The sequence below is a fragment of the Kryptolebias marmoratus genome, linkage group LG2, assembly GCF_001649575.2.
Source record: "Kryptolebias marmoratus isolate JLee-2015 linkage group LG2, ASM164957v2, whole genome shotgun sequence".
NCBI classification, from domain to species: domain Eukaryota; kingdom Metazoa; phylum Chordata; class Actinopteri; order Cyprinodontiformes; family Rivulidae; genus Kryptolebias; species Kryptolebias marmoratus.
Window position 1 is genome coordinate 27,306,035 of NC_051431.1, and position 18,996 is coordinate 27,325,030.

The 18,996-nt window shown below is 37.9% G+C and overlaps 1 protein-coding gene across 1 annotated transcript in view; it reads right to left on the minus strand.

The window, feature by feature from the left end:
• LOC108245342 (seizure protein 6 homolog) overlaps window positions 1-18,996 on the minus strand; it is a 255,510-nt gene continuing 236,514 nt past the window's right edge. The window contains exons 12-17 of the mRNA XM_017432192.2: window positions 17,229-17,420; window positions 13,702-13,896; window positions 11,418-11,453; window positions 8,354-8,459; window positions 7,640-7,739; window positions 1-3,188 (exon numbers count right to left, since the gene is read on the minus strand). Of these exons, the coding sequence (XP_017287681.1) occupies window positions 3,159-3,188; window positions 7,640-7,739; window positions 8,354-8,459; window positions 11,418-11,453; window positions 13,702-13,896; window positions 17,229-17,420 (659 nt within the window). The 3' untranslated portion in view covers window positions 1-3,158. The remainder of the gene's footprint in view (window positions 3,189-7,639; window positions 7,740-8,353; window positions 8,460-11,417; window positions 11,454-13,701; window positions 13,897-17,228; window positions 17,421-18,996) is intronic.

The window sequence follows — 18,996 nt, forward strand, 5'->3', positions numbered from 1 at the left end:
TTTTAGAATTTCAACTTTTATTGAAGATATTTGAGAAGCAGCTTATTTATGTACAACAATTCAAAAACTATGCTAATTATTATCAATGTGATCAGACCAGCTTGCAAGGATACATATCATTATTGAACAACATATACTGTGTTTTTTATAACAGCATTGCTTTTAATTAAGACAGTGTCCAGGTTATAACAATATAAACCACAGCTTACACTGGTGTGAAGCTCACATTAGCTTCTAAAGAAGTTATCAACAACAAATCACAAAGTGTTCATACTTAATCTGTAAGGCTAAACTGATGCTCATGAAATCAAAACATCTTTACCGTCCTTGGATTATATAAGTTAAATACTGTAAGAACATGAGGAAATCATTCCAAAATACTATTCTTATCTTGCTGATCCCCACCAACAACCTCATGTTATTGGTAGGAAAGCTCTCATAGACAATGTGTCTTAATGTTAATGCTACTATAAGAAATGCTTCAACACTGTTTCCATTACATCTTTGATTTCGTAAAGAGAGGAAGCTTGAGGACCACAGACCTGTAGACAAACTGGGACAAGGTTCTCCTAGCAACAACTGAACTGAAAACAGGTGAAAACAACTTGCCTGGCTATGTTTAAACTGGATACACTGGCTCAATCCACTGAGAGCCAAAATAAATAAATGTTTCTCTAAAATAACTCAAGTTTTTAACAAGGTGTTATAGTCTCAGTGTCTTTATGGAGGCCCTCTGATAAGTGTGCTGGTGGTCATTTTTAAAGTTATTGCTCTATTCGACTGCTTACAGAAGGCATTGATATCCATAGGTCCTGCTCAGAACTAAAAAGATATTCACAAGAAGTCCAACTCTGGTTCCAAGTCATATCAGAGAGGTGCAGTGTCCTGCATCCAGTTTAATCTGATATTTGAACATTTTACATGGCACTTTCCTTTTTTCTGTCTTTTAAATGTAGAATTAAAGTAAATAGAAGTACCATAAACTGAAAATTTTATCTTCTTCCTCCCATTCAGTTCCCACGTTTCATAGCTGCCCACGATGTGTCATCTTTAACTGTAGTTTCTCTGAACAACTCTCTTCATTAATGTGTTGCTTCTGTTTTTAACTCTGAACAGTGATTAGCTGTTTCAGGTCTTTTTGCTGAACTCCATCCTGAGTCCAGTTCTGGACTGAACTTCTTCACATGTGACATCACTTCAAGAACCTTTCATTTAAGGCACAATCTAATGCCAGGAGGTTCAACGATTTAAGGAACAGAAGTTCGGGGGATTAAAAGGATTAAAATCAGGAATAGATCGTTTCATGGATGCAGTGGAAATTTTGGTTTTAATGGCACTAATTACAATGACTCCAGAACCTCTTCAGACCTTCACTTTTTGTAATTTTGCAGCCTGATTCTACCATCCTTTTCCCTAATTATCCTCCTCAGTGCCCTATAATGTCAGAGTAAAAACAGAACTGAATATAATATTATACATTTAATAAAAAGAAAAATTTGAAAAATCACATTTTTATCAGTTTTCAGACCCTTTATAGAGTTGAATTGCCTTTGGCAGCAGTTCCATCATCAAGTCATTTTGTTTTTCACACCTGGATTGGTGGATTTTCTGCTGTTGTTTTTTTGTAAATCCTCTCACTCTCAGCCTAGTTGGATGGAAACCATTGGTGGAGCCATTTTCTTATCTCTTCAGAGATATTTGATAGGATCCAGTCGTGACTCTGGCTGGTCCTCTCTAAGACATTCACAGAGTTGTCCCTAAGCCTTTCCTGTGTTCTCTGTGGGTCATTATTATGTTAGAAGGTCAACCTTCAGTCCAGTCTGAGCCCCTGAGCTCTGTGGAACAAGTTTTCATTGAGGATATCTCTGTTCTTTTCTTCATTTGGCTCTTCTTTAACACTGACCAGTCTCCCAGCCCTTGCTGCTGAAAAAAAACCTGTATCATGGTGCTGCCACCACCATGCTTCACAGTGGGGATGGTGCTAGACAGGTGATGAGCGGTGTCTTGTTTCCATCAGATATAATGATTATAACTGAGACCAAACAGTTTTGTTTTGGTTTCATCTTCACAGTCTGTTCACAGGTGTTTTTCACTGAGGAGAGGTTTCCATCAATCTCCTCTGCCATTTAGCCCAGATCAGTGGAGGTCTGCAGTTCTGGTTATCCTTCTGGTACAGAGTCCCATCTCCACACAGGATCTCTGAAGCTCAGTCAGAGTGAACATCAGGTTCTTGGTCTTCTCTCTCATTAAGGCCCTTCTCCCTTGATTGCTCAGTGTAATCAGGTGAGCAGTTCTTAAAAAGAAAGAGTTCTGGTTCTTCCAAACTTCTTTCACTGAGAATTATGGAGACCACTGAGCTCTGAGGAAGCTTCAGAGCAGCTGAAATGTTTTAGTAGCCTTCCTCATATTTGTCCCCTGCAACAATCCTGTCTCTGAGCTCTGCAGGAAGTTCCTTTGACGTCATGGTTTGGATTTTGCTCTAATTGTCAGCAGGCCTTCTGATAAGCTGTGAGCATTTCCAAATCAGGTCCAACAGTTTATTTCACTGCAGGTGGACTCCATTTAAGGCGTAGAAACATCTCAGAGATCAAGAGAATTGGGAGGGGCCTGAGCTAAACTTCAAGTACTGTTATGCAAGGTCTAAATATTTATGGAAATATGACTTTCTTTTAATGTTTTTAGTAAATTTATCAAAAAGAATTGTATAAAATTCACCTTGTCATTATGGGATACTGAGTGCAGATTAATGAGAAATAAAGATGAATTTAAATAATTGTACAACAGGCTGCAAAGTAAAACTGTTAAAAATGGAGAAGGTCTGAATGCTTCCTGAAGTGACTGTATGCACAGATGCTTTTTGCTGTCTTAGATCATAATTTGCTCCTCAGGAGCGGGCACGAAATTAAAAACTGTACAACTTGTTGCTGTGTGACCACTGCTGTTGGAGAGCTAGAAAAATAATCTGGACACCCAGTGTTTCCAGGGTTGCTGCAGTGTCCTCTGTTGAGTGAATAAAGGGAGCCTCATCATCCATATTGTACTTAAAACTGGGTGAAGGCGCCAGAGTCACCGAAGGAGTGAGTGTCAGGAACGTTGATAAAGCCAACAGGCTTCATATCAGTTTCTTTTGCAACACACACACACACACACAGAAGTCTTCAAATCGAAACCTCATATTCTCTGGTTTCCTGTAAAAAAAAGAAAAACTTCAGTCAAAGAGAGAGAGAGAAAAAAAAAACAGTTTCTTAAATATAAAACACCCCAGACAAAACCTAACATGGAGTGAGACAAATGATGCTGAAAATGAGCCTTTTTTCCTCATTTCTGGATCTAAAAAGTTTTATATGTCAACATCATATCATGTTTTTGGACAAAAACAACTATTTTTAAATTACTGCAATGCAGCAGTAAAATATGCTTCATGAGCCAAGTATTTCTCTACATCTGAGTAGCTTTCTGTTTATTTATATCACAACAATCTGACAGTAAGCAACCCCATCTGTAAGATGGAGTGTGGTGAAACAGAACTAATGCAATTTTTTTAAAGACAAATTTGAACAAAATAGCAGTAATAAGGCTGGGGACTATTTTCAGCAGCACTTTAATCCTCACTGGTTCTCTGCTGGCAGCAGCACAGTGACTCACAATAAACTAAAGAGTGTTTGTTTTTTCAACACAAAGAGGAAAGATGTAACCCAGTGTGACAGCATATAAAACTGATGCTCTTTAAAAAGTTTTTGAATCTGTTTAGCTCAAAAAAGATCCTTAAGGTTCTGATAAACAATACTATATTATAATATAGTATATTATAATATAGTATATTATAATATAAATTTTTAGTTGGTTGTTGCTCATAACTAACCATCCAATAATAAAACCCCAATTCAGACAAAGTTAGGATGTTATGTAAAATGTAAATAACAGAATGTGAAGGTTTGCAAATCTCATAAACCCATATGTGGTGATTTGGTTTTTCTATGGGTTTTGTTTATGTTTTATTTTTATTCTTTGGTTTGGGGTTTTGTTTCTGTTGTATTTTGTTTTTTGTTGTCTCATGTTCATGTTGCATTTCACCCTTCCCCAGTCACTCACTTGCCTGTTAACCACGCCCATCTACACCAGTCCCGACTCTGTAATCACTCCACCCGTTTCCACTCATCTCGTTATCCTCAGTACTCAAATACCCGGTCATTTCTCCCACTAGTCGCTGGTTCATTGTCTGTGTTAGTCATCTCTTGTTTGTCGTTGGTTGCTAGTTGTTTTTTGCTGTCTTGTCCCGATTCTTTTCGCTCCGTGTTCATGCTCTGTTTTTCCTTTCGTTTTTGCTGCCATGTCAGCTTTTTGTTTTCGTTTTGGTTCTTAGTTTAATAAATTAGTTTCTTATTTATAACTATGAGTCTGCGTTCTGGGTTCGCCTCTGTCTCCACGGTTCCTGACAGCATATTTATTAACCCAACATAGTAACCGTATCAAATATTAAAGGAAACAAAATTTACAATTATTTAGGAAAAAAATAATAATTTTGAATTTTATGGCAGCAAAATATCTAAACAAAAAAAAAGTTGGGACAGGGGGAACAAAAGAATTTAAAAAAAAGATTAATTGGCAACAGGTCAGCAAGAAGACTGAGCATAAAAAATCATTTTACAGAGGCTGAATCTTTCAGAAGTAAAGATAGGCAGAGGTTCACAAGTTTATTAAAAAGTGTCTAAAAATAATGGAACAGTTTTAAAATAGCACTTCAGCATAATAATTAAGAAGTCTTTGAATATCCAATCATCTATAGTTTACACAAAAATGGCTGTACCTCAATGAATTTCACAGATATTTGGTAAAATGTTGGCGTGGTCATAGCTGAGAGCCTTTTCCAACATGTACTCCAAGAACTAATAGATCATGCAAGATGTTGTAATACTGCATGATATTGCGCATAATGTTATTTTCAAAGTTGAACCAAAACAGCTACTCTGTCATTCAACAACATAAGATACGTTTAGTCTAAAACTCTGGCATGAAAGGTAGCAGCAATAAGCATTTCTTCAAGAATTCGTAGGCCTTTAATTAACTGTAATAATTTAGTTGGATGCCTTGTTAAAAAAAAAAAAAATCAAACGTACCCAAAGACAACTCTCAGTTTGATAAGTTTTTCTTTTTATTTGGGTAAAACAAACAATCAGTCAATCAAACAAAAACCGACCAGCTAGAGATGATTCTTGGTGTAATTAGTTTGACTATTAGCAGATTTTGGAGCACATTCTATCACCGATTATATCCTAAAAACAGTTTTAAACTTAATTTACCCAACAAAATATCTCTTCCCTTCTGTTAACTCAACTTGCCCTGTTTAGCAACTCGTGACAAGCTCCAAATAAACTACACAGAACAAAGTGATGTAAAATAATTTTATAATTGTGAATTTTGACTTATTTGGTTCCGGGGAATTATGCGTGTAGGCTCAAACAACAAACAAATTCTAAAAAAGATCATGTTAGTTGCTTCTGGACTGCTGAAATGTGTGCTCATTCCTTGTCAATGTATATTTATGTCAAAGGGAGGTCTTTACAGTTTTAGGTTTCTGCATAAGGATGGGAAACAGTACACCCCTCATTCAATTCTAGGGTTTTACATACTCATGTACAAACACTAGTGTGGATTTTCTACTGACATATGCTAAAATCAAGAAAATGGTGTATGCACAAGAATAATCTAATCTTGTCTGAAGACCTGGTTCCAAGCACATTTTTTAATATATTTCTAAAGCAACATGGAACTGAGCACACGAGACACCTCCCCTGACACGCCTCTATTTAAATATGGAAATTGATGCAAATATGTTCTGCAGGAGTGATTTTTCTCTCTGCACATTCAAAAATCATGCCTACATGCGTGAAAAACTGGAATTACACAAAGTTAGAAATGCTCCTAAATAAGGCAGTGGGGTGTAAAAATGTTGGGTTAGACACAATGTCTCCTGGCATTAAGAGGAGGGTCGGTGTGTGTGCGGCTGTTGTCACCAGAGCAGCGCTCACAGTTACAAAAAAATGGTCATTATTTACTATCACTGCTGTAAATGTGGAAAGTCAATTTTTATTGTTTTTATTGTAATTTATGTGTGTGTGTGAATACATTATTGTTTTGTTATTCATTTGTGAGGAAAACAGATAAATTAACATTAAAGACAGCATTTTAAAGACAAAATTTTTTTTGAGAGACCAATATTATTTTGTATGTATTAATTTAGTTATTTTGTGAGTTTGCATAAGGTTAGTAATCTAAGAGGTTTAGGGTATAAACAAGTTGTTTTCGTGTAGAAAGATCTCTTTCTTAAGGTCGTTGCTAATGTGATAAAACAGCATTCAGTTACACAAGACTAATCTGAGTTAATGGAATATATTGTGCATAATCTATGAATGTTTGTATAATTATGATTTATGTATTTCAGATAATTAAACCTCTGAGGAGAAAATACTTTCTCTCTTTTTTCTGGTAACTATAAATGTCAATAGGAGTGAGTGACAGGGTGAATGATTGTATGTCTTGTTTGTCTCTGTGTGACCCTGTGATTGACAGGTGACCTGTCAAGGATGAAGCCTGCCTTTCACTGACTGACTGCTGGAGTTAGGCACCAGCTCCATGTGAGCCTGAGCAGGAATGTGCAGGTGGAGTGGATAGAGGGGTGAAAGGTTACATAAAGTTTTGGTTCTTTTAATTTTATTGTTTTATATACAACAGTGAAAATGGCTGAGAGAGAGACTTGGATCCACACCAGCCACTGCAGAAAGGCCCCACCTCCTGGGGGTCTAAACAAGAGGATACAAGACAAAGAATCCTGCTAAATGAACTTTTGCTGACCCTAGTCAGCAGCCACAGAGTGATATTGAAGACGGCCAACTCTGTTCTGACAAATACTGTTCTGACAAACCAGCTGGCGGCTTCTCACACAACTACATACGTCCAACTGTTCTTCCCAGGACATCTTACTCTGAGTGACAGCCAAGGTCACCCCGAAAGGATCAACGATGGATTGCAGACCTCCAACTGATCCGAAAAGAACTGAAACCAGTAATGGTCCACAAAAATCGAAAATAGGGATAGCAATTAGCTGTTAGGCAGCAATTTTGAAAACTGTTTTCATTACATTACTGTGGCCCTTTTCCACCACTGTTTCCCCTCTCCTCCCCCCAACACAGTCTCATGCTCGACTCATTGTCACATGCTCTTCATGTTCCAACACCCCTACCTCATGACTCGGGATCTTCTAACTTGTGTTACAGAACATTGCATAGTTTTGTAAAGGGTGCTGACTACAATTAATCTTGCTGTGCGTGCTTGCTGTTTACTGCTTATCACACTGAATCTCGAGAGTCACTTCTACTGAAGTTTCTTTAGATTTTTGGCCCTGCCTTTTACCTGCTTTTGGGCTAGAACATTCTTTTCCCCCCCCCCTTTTAATTCCTCTCTTTTGCATCTGAATTTCACTCAAAACATTTATTTCTGATCTAAGACCTAGCGCTCCCCAGAACTTTGTGTAGCTAGCCAAGATCAGCTGCAACACAAGTTAAACCAAGACCCAACAGAAGCTCAGCAGCAGGATCTTTGGGAATTTGACTTGCAGGCCTGTTGGATGAATTCGACTCACCGTTGTCTCATATTCAGATGTGTCTGTCAAAGATTCTCCTGTGATGTTTTTGTATGGTATGCTGGAGGGCAGAGAGAGCTGTAAAGGCTTCTTCTGACCCCTGAGCACAGAAAGAAAAATGCAGTTTTTCATTGTGGTCAAGGAGGACAGATTTGCAGCATAATAGTATAATAAAAGGCTTGATGAAATCAACATTTATCTTAAAATCAGAACATAGTATCAGGTATTTGTGGACTGATTATTCCAAAGTTTGTGCAATCATGTCTTTCATTTCTTTTCCGACGAATTGTCCAAATATGCTCTTCTGTACGTGCTTGTTTCTATGTACACTGACCACAGTTATAGTTAGCTCTATCGTTTCTCAACATAAGCGTATCTTAGTCTAAAACTCTGGGATGAAAGGCGGTTGACAATGTGAATTCTTTCAAGCAATGCTAGGCAATGCTTTAATTACTTAAATATAATACCTAAAGGAGTGTTGCGATTTCGTAATGATTTTTGTAGAGTCATATTTTTAATACTTCAGAAACCCATCTGAATTTACATTTCCTGATCCATTTCTGATCAAAATCCTGAACTGGACTTTAGTGGTGCCAATTCTTAAATATCCACAGAATATGAATACCCCCCAATCACCCTAATCTTTAAAAATAAAACACAAATTGATCCATAGTTTCATCATCTTTACTCGCTGCAGTAGTTATTCTGATTTACTTTGAGATGTGAAGGTAGATCCCAGTGAAGATGATTAGGAGGAGGATGGGTATGAAGACAGCAAAGGCTAAATGGACCCCCTCCATCCTAAAATCTGCAGTGGATACTGTTGGAGAAAGAACAGACAGCAATCAGGTGAACTATTTGTTGACAAGTAAAAAGTGTTCAAAATAAAAAAATAAAAATCATCATATCAAAAACCAGAGAAAAGAAACAATGATTGATTGTAACAAAGAAAGCAAAGTAAAAATGAATTATTATAGGTGACGATCTGATAAACCTGATTAATATCTTTTTAACAGTTTTCCAAAACTAAGTTTAAGACAAACAGTAGCTACTTTGTAAGACTGCTGCAACATACAAAAATCAGCCACAACATGGATGGTCTTGGAGAGGACTTTGGAGGGGTGCAGTGAGCTCCTGTTACATGTGATAGTGCTTGGTATATTCCTAAAGGTTTTAAGAATACACAATACTTTTGTCGTGACTTTGTGGTGGTTTATTATTGTGGTGGCAGCGTGTCCATTATGTGCAGCCCGCACACAACGGCATGGTTTGTCTGTTGAGAATCTGAAGCAGGACAAGCTTCACTGGTTTCATGCCTAAACTTTGACCCCATCATGCCCACACCATGCTGGCAGTGCTCCAAGTAAGTTGTTGCAGTACCAGGTCTGGACTGGTAATCGGGCATACAGAGGGCATTTGCCTGGTGGGCTTGTGCACTTTTGGGACACTTTATTTTTTCCAACCAACTGGCCCATAAATAAAGAGCAGTGACCCATTTATTATTGCGCTGGGCCAGTCACATCTCTTAGCCCGCCCTGACACACTACTCCCCTCCCTTCGTCTCAAGTTTCTTCTGGTTCTGGCATCAGTACAGGAAGAAGATGAAAGATGCTAAATGTAGTGTCAAAAAAGAAAGAGTAGCCCAGAAAAACTACAGGAAAACAAGAGAAATGTGCAGACAGATGCTGCCAAATGGGTTAACACTACAGAGATGTTTGCCGTAGCTTCATGTTCTGCAGCAGCAGACGCTCTGCAACATAAAGCAGAGGAGCAGAATGTGGAACGTGGTGAGTTAGCAAAATAAGGAGGAAATAACTGTGTGACATTAATGTCTTAATGTTTCTGTCAGCATCATTACTGAGCCAAAATAGTGTTATGAAATTTTAATAACATTTTAGGTTAAGTAAGGCTGTAATTTGGCTGCTACAACAATATTGTGCTAAAATTTATGCAGAATGCATATATGTAGCCTAAATCCTCCTAAGAGAAACAGTTTTAAAACACATTTGATGCTAATTTATCAACATAAACTGCAATAATACACAGAAGCAGTACTTAATTTAACCTACAGTAACTGTAGGTTAAATTAAGTACATAACAAACAGAGATCTAATAATACTCTGTTATGAGCATTTATACAAAACAAAATCATTATTGCTGTAAAATCCTGGTGGTATTTAGCACCAGTATTTATCAGTATTACAGCCTACTTGAAATCCATAAATGTATAGGTAGTATCCGTTTATGTAGTATCATAAAATACAATGAAGCCATTAAATACTATTGATTAAAAATTGTACATAATAAATTGTACATTTTTCATCTTATTGGAAGAGAAATATCACAGCTAATCAATTTCTATAACATTTCTTTGTGTTTGTCTGGACAAAACAGCTTGTAGAGACAGAAGTGGAGGAGAAAAACATGGAAGCACAAGTACTTTTTCAAGTTACTTCTTTACTTTGTTTAAAGACATCAGTGCAGTTTGATCATGTGATTATAAATTATGGCTCACATTTTTGCTAGATTGTATTTCTTAGGCATATTTTTATTTCATGATGAATTTACATTGCAACTCTGCTTATCATTTCTCAAATAAAAAATGATTTAATGTAACTAATTAACTTAATGCACAGTTTTATCTAACTTGTCATAGTTTCTTTTTTTTCTCTTAGAAAAAAAATGCTGTTTTATGCAGATGACCGCATGCTGCCTTTTTCCAATAGACATTTGTAAAATGCATCTATTACACATGGTTCCAGATTAAAGTTAACAATATAGTAACTGATCTTTTTCATATCTTTGTTTCTCACTTTTCCGAAGGTCACTCTGAGGTTTTTCTTTACTGTCTGTTGGTTTGACTTGTAAATGTTCCACTTGACCATCTATGAACAACAATGCATCAGTCAAGAGTGAGTGAGTACACTGGTTATTTTTTGCATTGTCCATGGCATGTATAACTGGACTTAGTGTCACTTTGGGAAGTATGCACACATAAATAAGAGGATCATCTGCAGAGATCATGTCTGACCAACAATGGTGCAACATTCTTGATGGTATAGCTGCTACTTGCCCCCCCTATTTTTTCTCACTACAACTAATAGGATTGCAAAAAGCTGTCACCACATGGCAACAATGACCGGTCCATTCATTCTATGCTCCAAAATATCCCAGGTTGCTGGTGTACAGAGCATGATGAGGGCTAAGTAGAAGTTTCTGCAAAACATAAACAAGTGGACTGTCCCCAAAGTGGTAGGGTCCACCATAAATGACTGAGTTGGACCTGTAAAACATAATTGGACTAATCCACAAAGTTAGCCTGTGTTCAAAACTGTAGCATTTATGTTGCTGGTTTTTGATCTTTCACAATAAATTTAGCTTATACTGCAATAAACTGTTTTTAGCTTTTATTTTTTGTCTTCTTTGTCTTAATTCTTATAGTAGGTAGTAACCATATTTATTATTATGTCTAAAAATGTAAATTGTTATTGACCCATTATTCTGAGATTTTTTTTTAAATCTATAAACTGTTGTATAACTCTCATGACTTTATGCAACCAATAGACATTCAAATTGTGTTATTCTAAAATAAATATCAGAAATATCTTTCTTAAATAAATGTCAGAGTATAGATATTGGAATCAGTTTGTTCCTCAGAGAAAAAAATTAGATCATTTCTATATATAGTAGCACAGCCACACAAATAGAAAATACTGGAGGCAAAACTGATCTGTCAGAGTCTGACTCAGTGTAGAATCATTTATTTTAAGAATATTACCGTCTAAAGTGCTTCCATCAGACTCTGCTGGGCGAGCTGAAAACACAGAGACATAAAATGTTAGAACGGATTTAACTTCAGCATGCAAAATGGACACAGAACATTTTACAGATAATTAAATTTTACGAGTTCTAATTTGTAAAGATTTGCTTGCACTAGTTTTTGAACAACATAGATGAAGTAAGATGTCAAGGTAATCTAAAACTGACACTGTGAGACTTTCAGCTTACAGGTAGAATCAATAAAATTTCTTTACTAAGGTCATTTTCTAGAATTACTTTCATTAGTGGAGGCCAAATATTTTACTACTGTACACAAATACTTTATTGTTTCTCTTTAAGCATCAACAAATCCTGAGGCATGTATTTTGCCTGAACTACAGATGGTCAATGATTTTTAAACAGGTGTTAGGGATTCAAATATTGATCCCCAGCTGCCAAAAGCAAAGACAGAGTGATAATGTTTTTGTATTCTTGTATGTGTTTGTTTGTACCATTGTTAGTACCATTAGCAAAATATCTCAGAAACCAATGAATGGATTCTGATGAATACTCAGAAAGCAATCGCTGAGTTGACAACTTCAACTGGTGTAGCTGAGACTGATTCCCAACTTATACGCTGCGCTGATTGGACAAGATCTGTATTTAAAATGATTGGAACCACCCCTTTTGTTAGCAAAAAAGTTCATGAACCAGTGGACAAATTTTACTGAAACTGTCAGAAAGTAATCATTGGGTTGACATGGACAACTGATGAACTTTTGGACTTAACCCACTTCAAGATGGCCACCACAGCAAACTAACCTTAGGAAACACAAAAATGGCTATAGCTCAGCCAATTTTACAGATACTGAGTTAAGATTTGGTGTTTTAGTAGTTGAGCATTGTCCCCAACCCATATTTTGAGTGTAACAGATTGTGCAACATCTTTGCTTGAAGTTACCTGTTGGATCTAACACTGTTTGTCTGTTAGCAAAGTACATCATGATCTACTGTACACATTTTAATGAAACTCTCAAAGTAATCATTGGATGTACGTCTACAACTTAACATTTGGTGTCAACCCAGTTCAATGCGGCCACCACAGATAATCAATCTTTGCCTATGTGAAAATGGGTATACACCAGTAAACTTTACAGATATTAGGATAAAGTTGGGTGTGGTAGTAGCTGACAGTCATTTATAACACATACTCCAAAAGCTAACAAAGATAATGAGCTATCACAACATTGCATGAGATCACACAGAATATTTTATTCAACCGGGTTCCCATATTGAGTCCTGTTCTACTACTGAATACAGTCTGTGTTCAGTACACCTGCCAAACAATTGTGATTCCATGTTTGTTTCTGTCAGGTGAGATCCACCTTTACTGCCAGAATACATATACATTCCTCCATGATGAACTGTTAATCTGTTGAAGCATGAAGAGGAACACAAATATTCTCAAACAGCAGAATTAGCAAAGACATTGGGTGTGTGTACCCAAAGCCTCTGTTTCATCAGAGGGTGTTTACAGCAGGACTTGTAGTCTGTGGCAAATAACATGATAAATTAAAGGCCTAGCATTCCATTTAGGAATGCATATTGCCAGCTTTCATGCTAGAGTTTTAAACTAAATTTCTCTTATGTTGAGAAGGGATGGAGTAACAGCAGTTTTGGTTAAACCTTAAAAATGACCTTATGTGCAGAGCTGGTTGATTACTGACTAACCTGGGGTATTGATACAAATCCTCGTACTGAATCAGGACATACAAGTCTAGGGTCTCAGTTAACCCAGGTCCTACATGTCTTCATTCACATTGCTGCTAAGTCCATGAGTTATCAGACTCCCTGAAAAAATCTGCTGAATTTCTGAAAACACTGAACTCAGGGGTTTTGGGTCTATGAGTCTCGTAAAAAAATTCACCAGAAAAACAGCTGATTCAGGTGAGTAATACATACATGTTTACATACGTTTTACATAAACAGCATACCTTTAACGCTAACTAGGTGTAACATAAATGAGCTGTTTTTAAGTTAGTTGGTTTTTGTAAGTAAATTTCCATCTTTTTTTAGATTTCACATTTAAAATAAACCATTGATATGGGCTGAAATATTTGCATTGATTGTTTTTTATTCTGAGGTGTAAATCCAAGTTGTCCAAAGACCCCCAAATCAAATAATCGATGTGTTAAACTAAGAAAAGGATTTAAAAAAAAAAATCATTTTTCCTGACAGAAGATGATGCAGGACTGGTACAATATGTGGAACTTAAATGGACCTGGTTGTTGAAAGTTCCTCACCTTTACAGACAGGTGGCAGTCCACTCCACCGAGATGGGTGTCCAGGGACACAGTGGAGAACAGGCTCACCCAGGAGCTGGTGTCCAGTCCAGCAGGAGTAGTTCAAGCTCTCTCCAGCCTGAAAGTAGAGTTTCTTGGAGCTGGGGATCCCGTAGGTGGGGGTTCCTGGGTGGCTGCATGGCTCAAAGGTCTCGGCTGAAGATAAACATGAAAATTTATAAAAAAATAAATAAAATTCTTTTAGAATATGCTGTTAATTCAGATTAAATTAAATGTTTGGATAAATGAAGTTTGAAAGACAAAACTAAGTTGGATATCAAAGCTTTGAAGAGAAAAATCTTTTTTTTTTCTTGAGGCAAAACTGTACAGTTGAGAATATATTCCATTACCCACTAAGTTTACTGTGATTTAAATTAAAGGCCTAGAATTCCTTGAAGGAATCGGTCGCTGGCTTTCATGCCAGAGTTTTAGACTAAAATCAGCTTTGGTGGATGACTGTACCATGTTAGAATTTCTGTAAAATTGACTGACTTAGAGCCATTTTTGTGTAGGCTAAGGTACATTGGCTGTTGTGGCAGTCTTAAAATGTGGTAACTCCAAAAGGTAATAAGTTGTGGATGCACAAAGATTACTTTCTGACAGTTTTATTAAAAACGTTTGATTGGTTTATGAAGTATTTTGCTTGCAAACAAACAGAACTGATTCCAACAGTTAATGCTGAGGTTAAGTGTTGCTCAATTTGTCGAACTCAAAGACTACTGGGGTTGATGCTCATCTATTGAACATGAATTTTTAGCAAAATATCTGCAAGATTGGCTGAGTTAAAACCATTATTGTCTTTTTACGGTCAGTTAGATGTGGTGGCCATTTTTAATTGGATAGAGTATTTGTGCAAGAGGCAGGGTACAGCCTGGACAGGTCATTAGTACAACACAGGGACACATAGAGACAAACAACCATTTAAGTGCTGTGATGGACTTGCAACCTATCCAGAGTGTACCCAGTCTCTTGCACAGTGACCCCTGGAGATAAACACCAGCTCCCCCACAACTCTACATTAAAAAGTGTGTAAAGAAAATTGATGTATAGATGCATGAATGATTTACATCCCTGAGACACTTTTCTTGTGCACTCACCATGCTCTATATCCCTACCCTGGCACCAGTCTTGACCACATCAAAAGGCAGGTCTGCGCTCGAAATCATGCCACACTAGCATGATGCCACTGTCACAGGTAACATGTATGCAGAAGGTTGTTTCCATGACCTTGTCATGATCACGGTTGGGCATGAGGCTAGTGCGGCTAGTCCTGCCTCAAAACATTGACTAAGCCACTCTTGTTTATACAAGCCCAACATAATGAATATACTATTATAACAAACCATCACAACCTCACTACAGACACTTTGTGAATGCTCAAAACTTTTCACAAATTATCATTCTCTGTCAGGTGTAATGAAGAGCCTGATGTCTTCTTAATACTCACTTGAAGACCTCACTAAGACCTTTTCAGGACCCTGCAAAGATCATTCATGTTCTGGTTCATTTTTTAAGTCAAAGCAAGGTCTTCATCCAGTGTGAGGGAAATCCGATTAACAGATTGGCATGAAAACTTGTTCTTGTAGTTGTAACTAACCTCTTAAACCTAATTGAACCTGTTTGCAGTTAGATTTTCTATGCAAACCCCACCACATTTGAGGTTGTTGTTGTTCTTTTGGCTGCTCCCTTCTGCAGGAGTCGCCACAGTGAGTAAACTTGCATTAAAGATTTGGCAATTGTTTTATGCTGAATGCCCTTCCTGACACAACCTGGGCTTGATCCTGCAGCCACAGGATTACAAGACCACAGTATAGACCACAGAGCTACCACAACATTAAGGTATTAAAGAAGTACTTTGTAAAAAATATATAAACTGCCCTCTTGAACTCTTTAAATATTTTTAACTAACAATAACCATTTTAAAGGTGTCATTGTCAGGCGACAGTATGTGCACAATTTGTACTAAATATTTTGTAACTTAATACAGGATGTTAGGCTAACTTTTCTTGCAGGGGCTTGGTGCAGTCTTCAGGTGAACATTGAGTTTGCAGTGAGTTCCCATTGAGTTTGCAGTGAGATTCCATTACACAAACCACGGTGTAATAATTCAGGGACAGATTTGAGGATGCACAAAACCTTTGCACTAAAGTTGTGGTGTTTCTGGAAACGAAATGATGTGGTCAGATGATGTGGTCCTATTGGCTTCATCAGACCGTGATCTACAGCTCTCGCTGGAGCGGTTCACAGCCGAGTGTGAAGCAGCTGGGATGAGGATCAGTGCCTCCAAATCCGAGGCCATGATCTTGAGCCGGAAAAGGGTAGAGTGCCTTCTCCAGGTCGGGGAAGATGTCCTGCCCCAAGTGGAGGAGTTTAAGTATCTCTGGGTCTTGTTCATGAATGAGGGAAAACTGAAGCGGGAGATCGATAGGCGGATTGGTGCAGCATCTGCAGTGAAGCGGGCACTGTACCGGTCTGTCGTGGTGAAGAGAGAGCCGAGTCAAAAGGCGAAGCTCTCGATTTACCTGTCGATCTACGTTCCTACCCTCATCTATGGTCACGAGCTTTGGGTAGTGACCGAAAGAACGAGATCACGGCCCAAGTGGCTGGGGAGAGGGAAGTCTGGGTCTCCCTGCTTAGGTTGCTACCCCCGCGACCCGACCCCGGATAAAGGAAGGAAGGAAGGAAGGAGGGATGGATGGATGGATGGATGGATGGATGGATGGATGGATGGATGGATGGATGGATGGATGGATGGATGGATGGATGGATGGATGGATGGATGGATGGATGGATGGATGGATGGATGGATGGATGGATGGATGGATGGATGGATGGATGGATGGATGGATTATCCATGATGTGGGGCCTACAAAAAAAGTTGGCGTGGCGTCAACGAGAATTTGAAGCGGACTGGTCACACTGGTCTTGTGCAGATCTACAGCCTCATCACACCAACACTGTGCTGGCAGAGCTCCAAGTAAGTTATTGCAAAGCTTTCATCATGTGGCTGCAATGGCCAATCCACACTCTCTCCACATTTCATTAAATCTTGAGTCATGCTCCACCATCCTTGACAGTCATGGAAACAACTTAATGCAAACACGATACCCGTGGTCATAGCAGCATCCTGCAAGCCTGGCGTGATTGTCTAGCTTGTATCTGCAGTCTGACTTGATCCAAGAGGACCATCCCTAGGCTGTGGTGCAATCATAGACATATGTGGTAGTATTATTGTGAGAATGTGCTGCTGATGTATAGAGCATAAGGAGGACTCAAGGAAAACGGCAAACAAAAAAAAATATTTGGCAAGTAATAGTATAGCAACATCATGATTGCCTTCAGATGGAAAGAGGATTTACAAATTTACTACTATCCAGCCATGATCTAATAGGTTTTTCTAATAGTTATGAAGAGCATAGTAGGTCTTCATCCTATGTTAAGGGGACCTTGCACAATTTTTATAATCCTGGAAACACTATGGTACATACACAGACATCTCGGAAGTTTCTGGTTCCACCTGGGGCCTGAGGATCCTCGGTTGAAACAGGTGAGCAGGCTGTTCCCAGATAGACTGAAGCCCTTGTTGCAGATATACTGGATGGTTGACCCCACAGTAAAATGGGGACCAGATAGCACGCGCCTACTGTTCTCTACTGTTCCAGGATCACTGCAAGATACCACTGAATAAACACAGAAAGAAAAGTTAATTATTGTCACTAGATTTTTTTTTTCTTGTAATCCTTTTTCTTGTTTTTGTTTAACCATGTTTAATTTACCTGGAACACAAAAACACAGTTTGCAGTAAATCAATTCTTACTTTGCTGTAGGTGGATCATTCTGATTAGAGGTCTGCCCCCAAAAGTTTGCAACCAATCATACAGAAATAAAAAGAACTTTCTAGTTTTTTTACTGTTTCGGTACTGAGTTATATGGACATTACAAGTTAGATCTATATGTGTTGGAAGAAAGTCAAGACAGTCTGTTCTCATTACTTTATATCAGCTCTTAAACTCTTAAGATACCATTTGTAGACAACACACAGATTTATATATTAGATTAGTCCTAGCACCTCTGCTCTGTCATGTAGATAAAAGAGAAAGAGCTCTGTCTATTTCAGCCAGTTTATGTGAGCCCACAGAGGCAGAATAAAGAGATGAGCTTCTACTGTCTTAGAATGCAGCCATTTCAGTTCAGGGTCACTCAGCAAAGCTGCCAGTTGTGTGTGGTCAGTGAAAATTAATTAACACTTCTAGGTCTTGTTTATGAAGGAATTGTAGTTTTTTTAAATCATCTTTTTATTTTTTGTTTCGCAGAAAACAACAGAAAATGATATAGTATGTTAACAATTTTCCTTACAATGTTCAAAGGGTATCAAACTATTCCAATTTTATATATTTTTAAATGTATTCTCAATGTAGATTGTTTATCTTTATCTGCAATGTTTACTCTTCAGAATTGTTAACAGTTCAGTAAAGTGATTAAAACTGTTTGGGCCTTACATTATTTGGTGTATTAAGGGGTTGTGGTGGTGTGTGGTTGATGCACAGATGTAGGAGGAGAGATTAGGTAATGGTTCAGGGAACAAGTGTCAGGAGGAACCAATTGACACATCTGTGGGAGTTCTCCAATCAGTTTCTGCTTTTTTATCTCCAGTCGTGGCTGGGATGGAGAGGAGCTGCTGGTAGCTGACAGATCGGGTCGCTGAAAGTGCCACTCAGCTCGATTGTGGTCTTTGAAAAAGGACAACAATAAAAATATTTAACTTTGTTAAGGTACGGTATGCTTTCTGACTCTAAGTTGGGTGTGTTAGTTGTCCAAGATCTGCTACAGGGGTTTTTGCTCTGCTCTACTTCAATGTTATTATTTACCGGTTTTGTTTGTTTATTAAAGTAACACAGTATACACATTGCTGTAGTTGAAAAACTAGCGTCTGCAGCACAAACGCAAACATGTAATCTGTCATAGATGTTCTTACTGTGGATACAGCTTTCTTGCTTAAGGTTTTAAGATTTTCTAACTCTGGAACCCATTTTTGATAACTATTGTTTGAGGATTCCTAAAATATAGTTTCTGAAACAAGGCTAAAACAAACAAACAAACAAAAAAAAACAACAACGTTTATTTATTCACCAAAAATGTTCCTGTGTGGACAGGGGTCTTTGGAAGTCAGGCCATTATCTCCTCATTGGCTTTCTGAAGGTACAACTGAACTGGAGACATGAATCCCTTTAACACTAGTTATGCATTATGGCCACA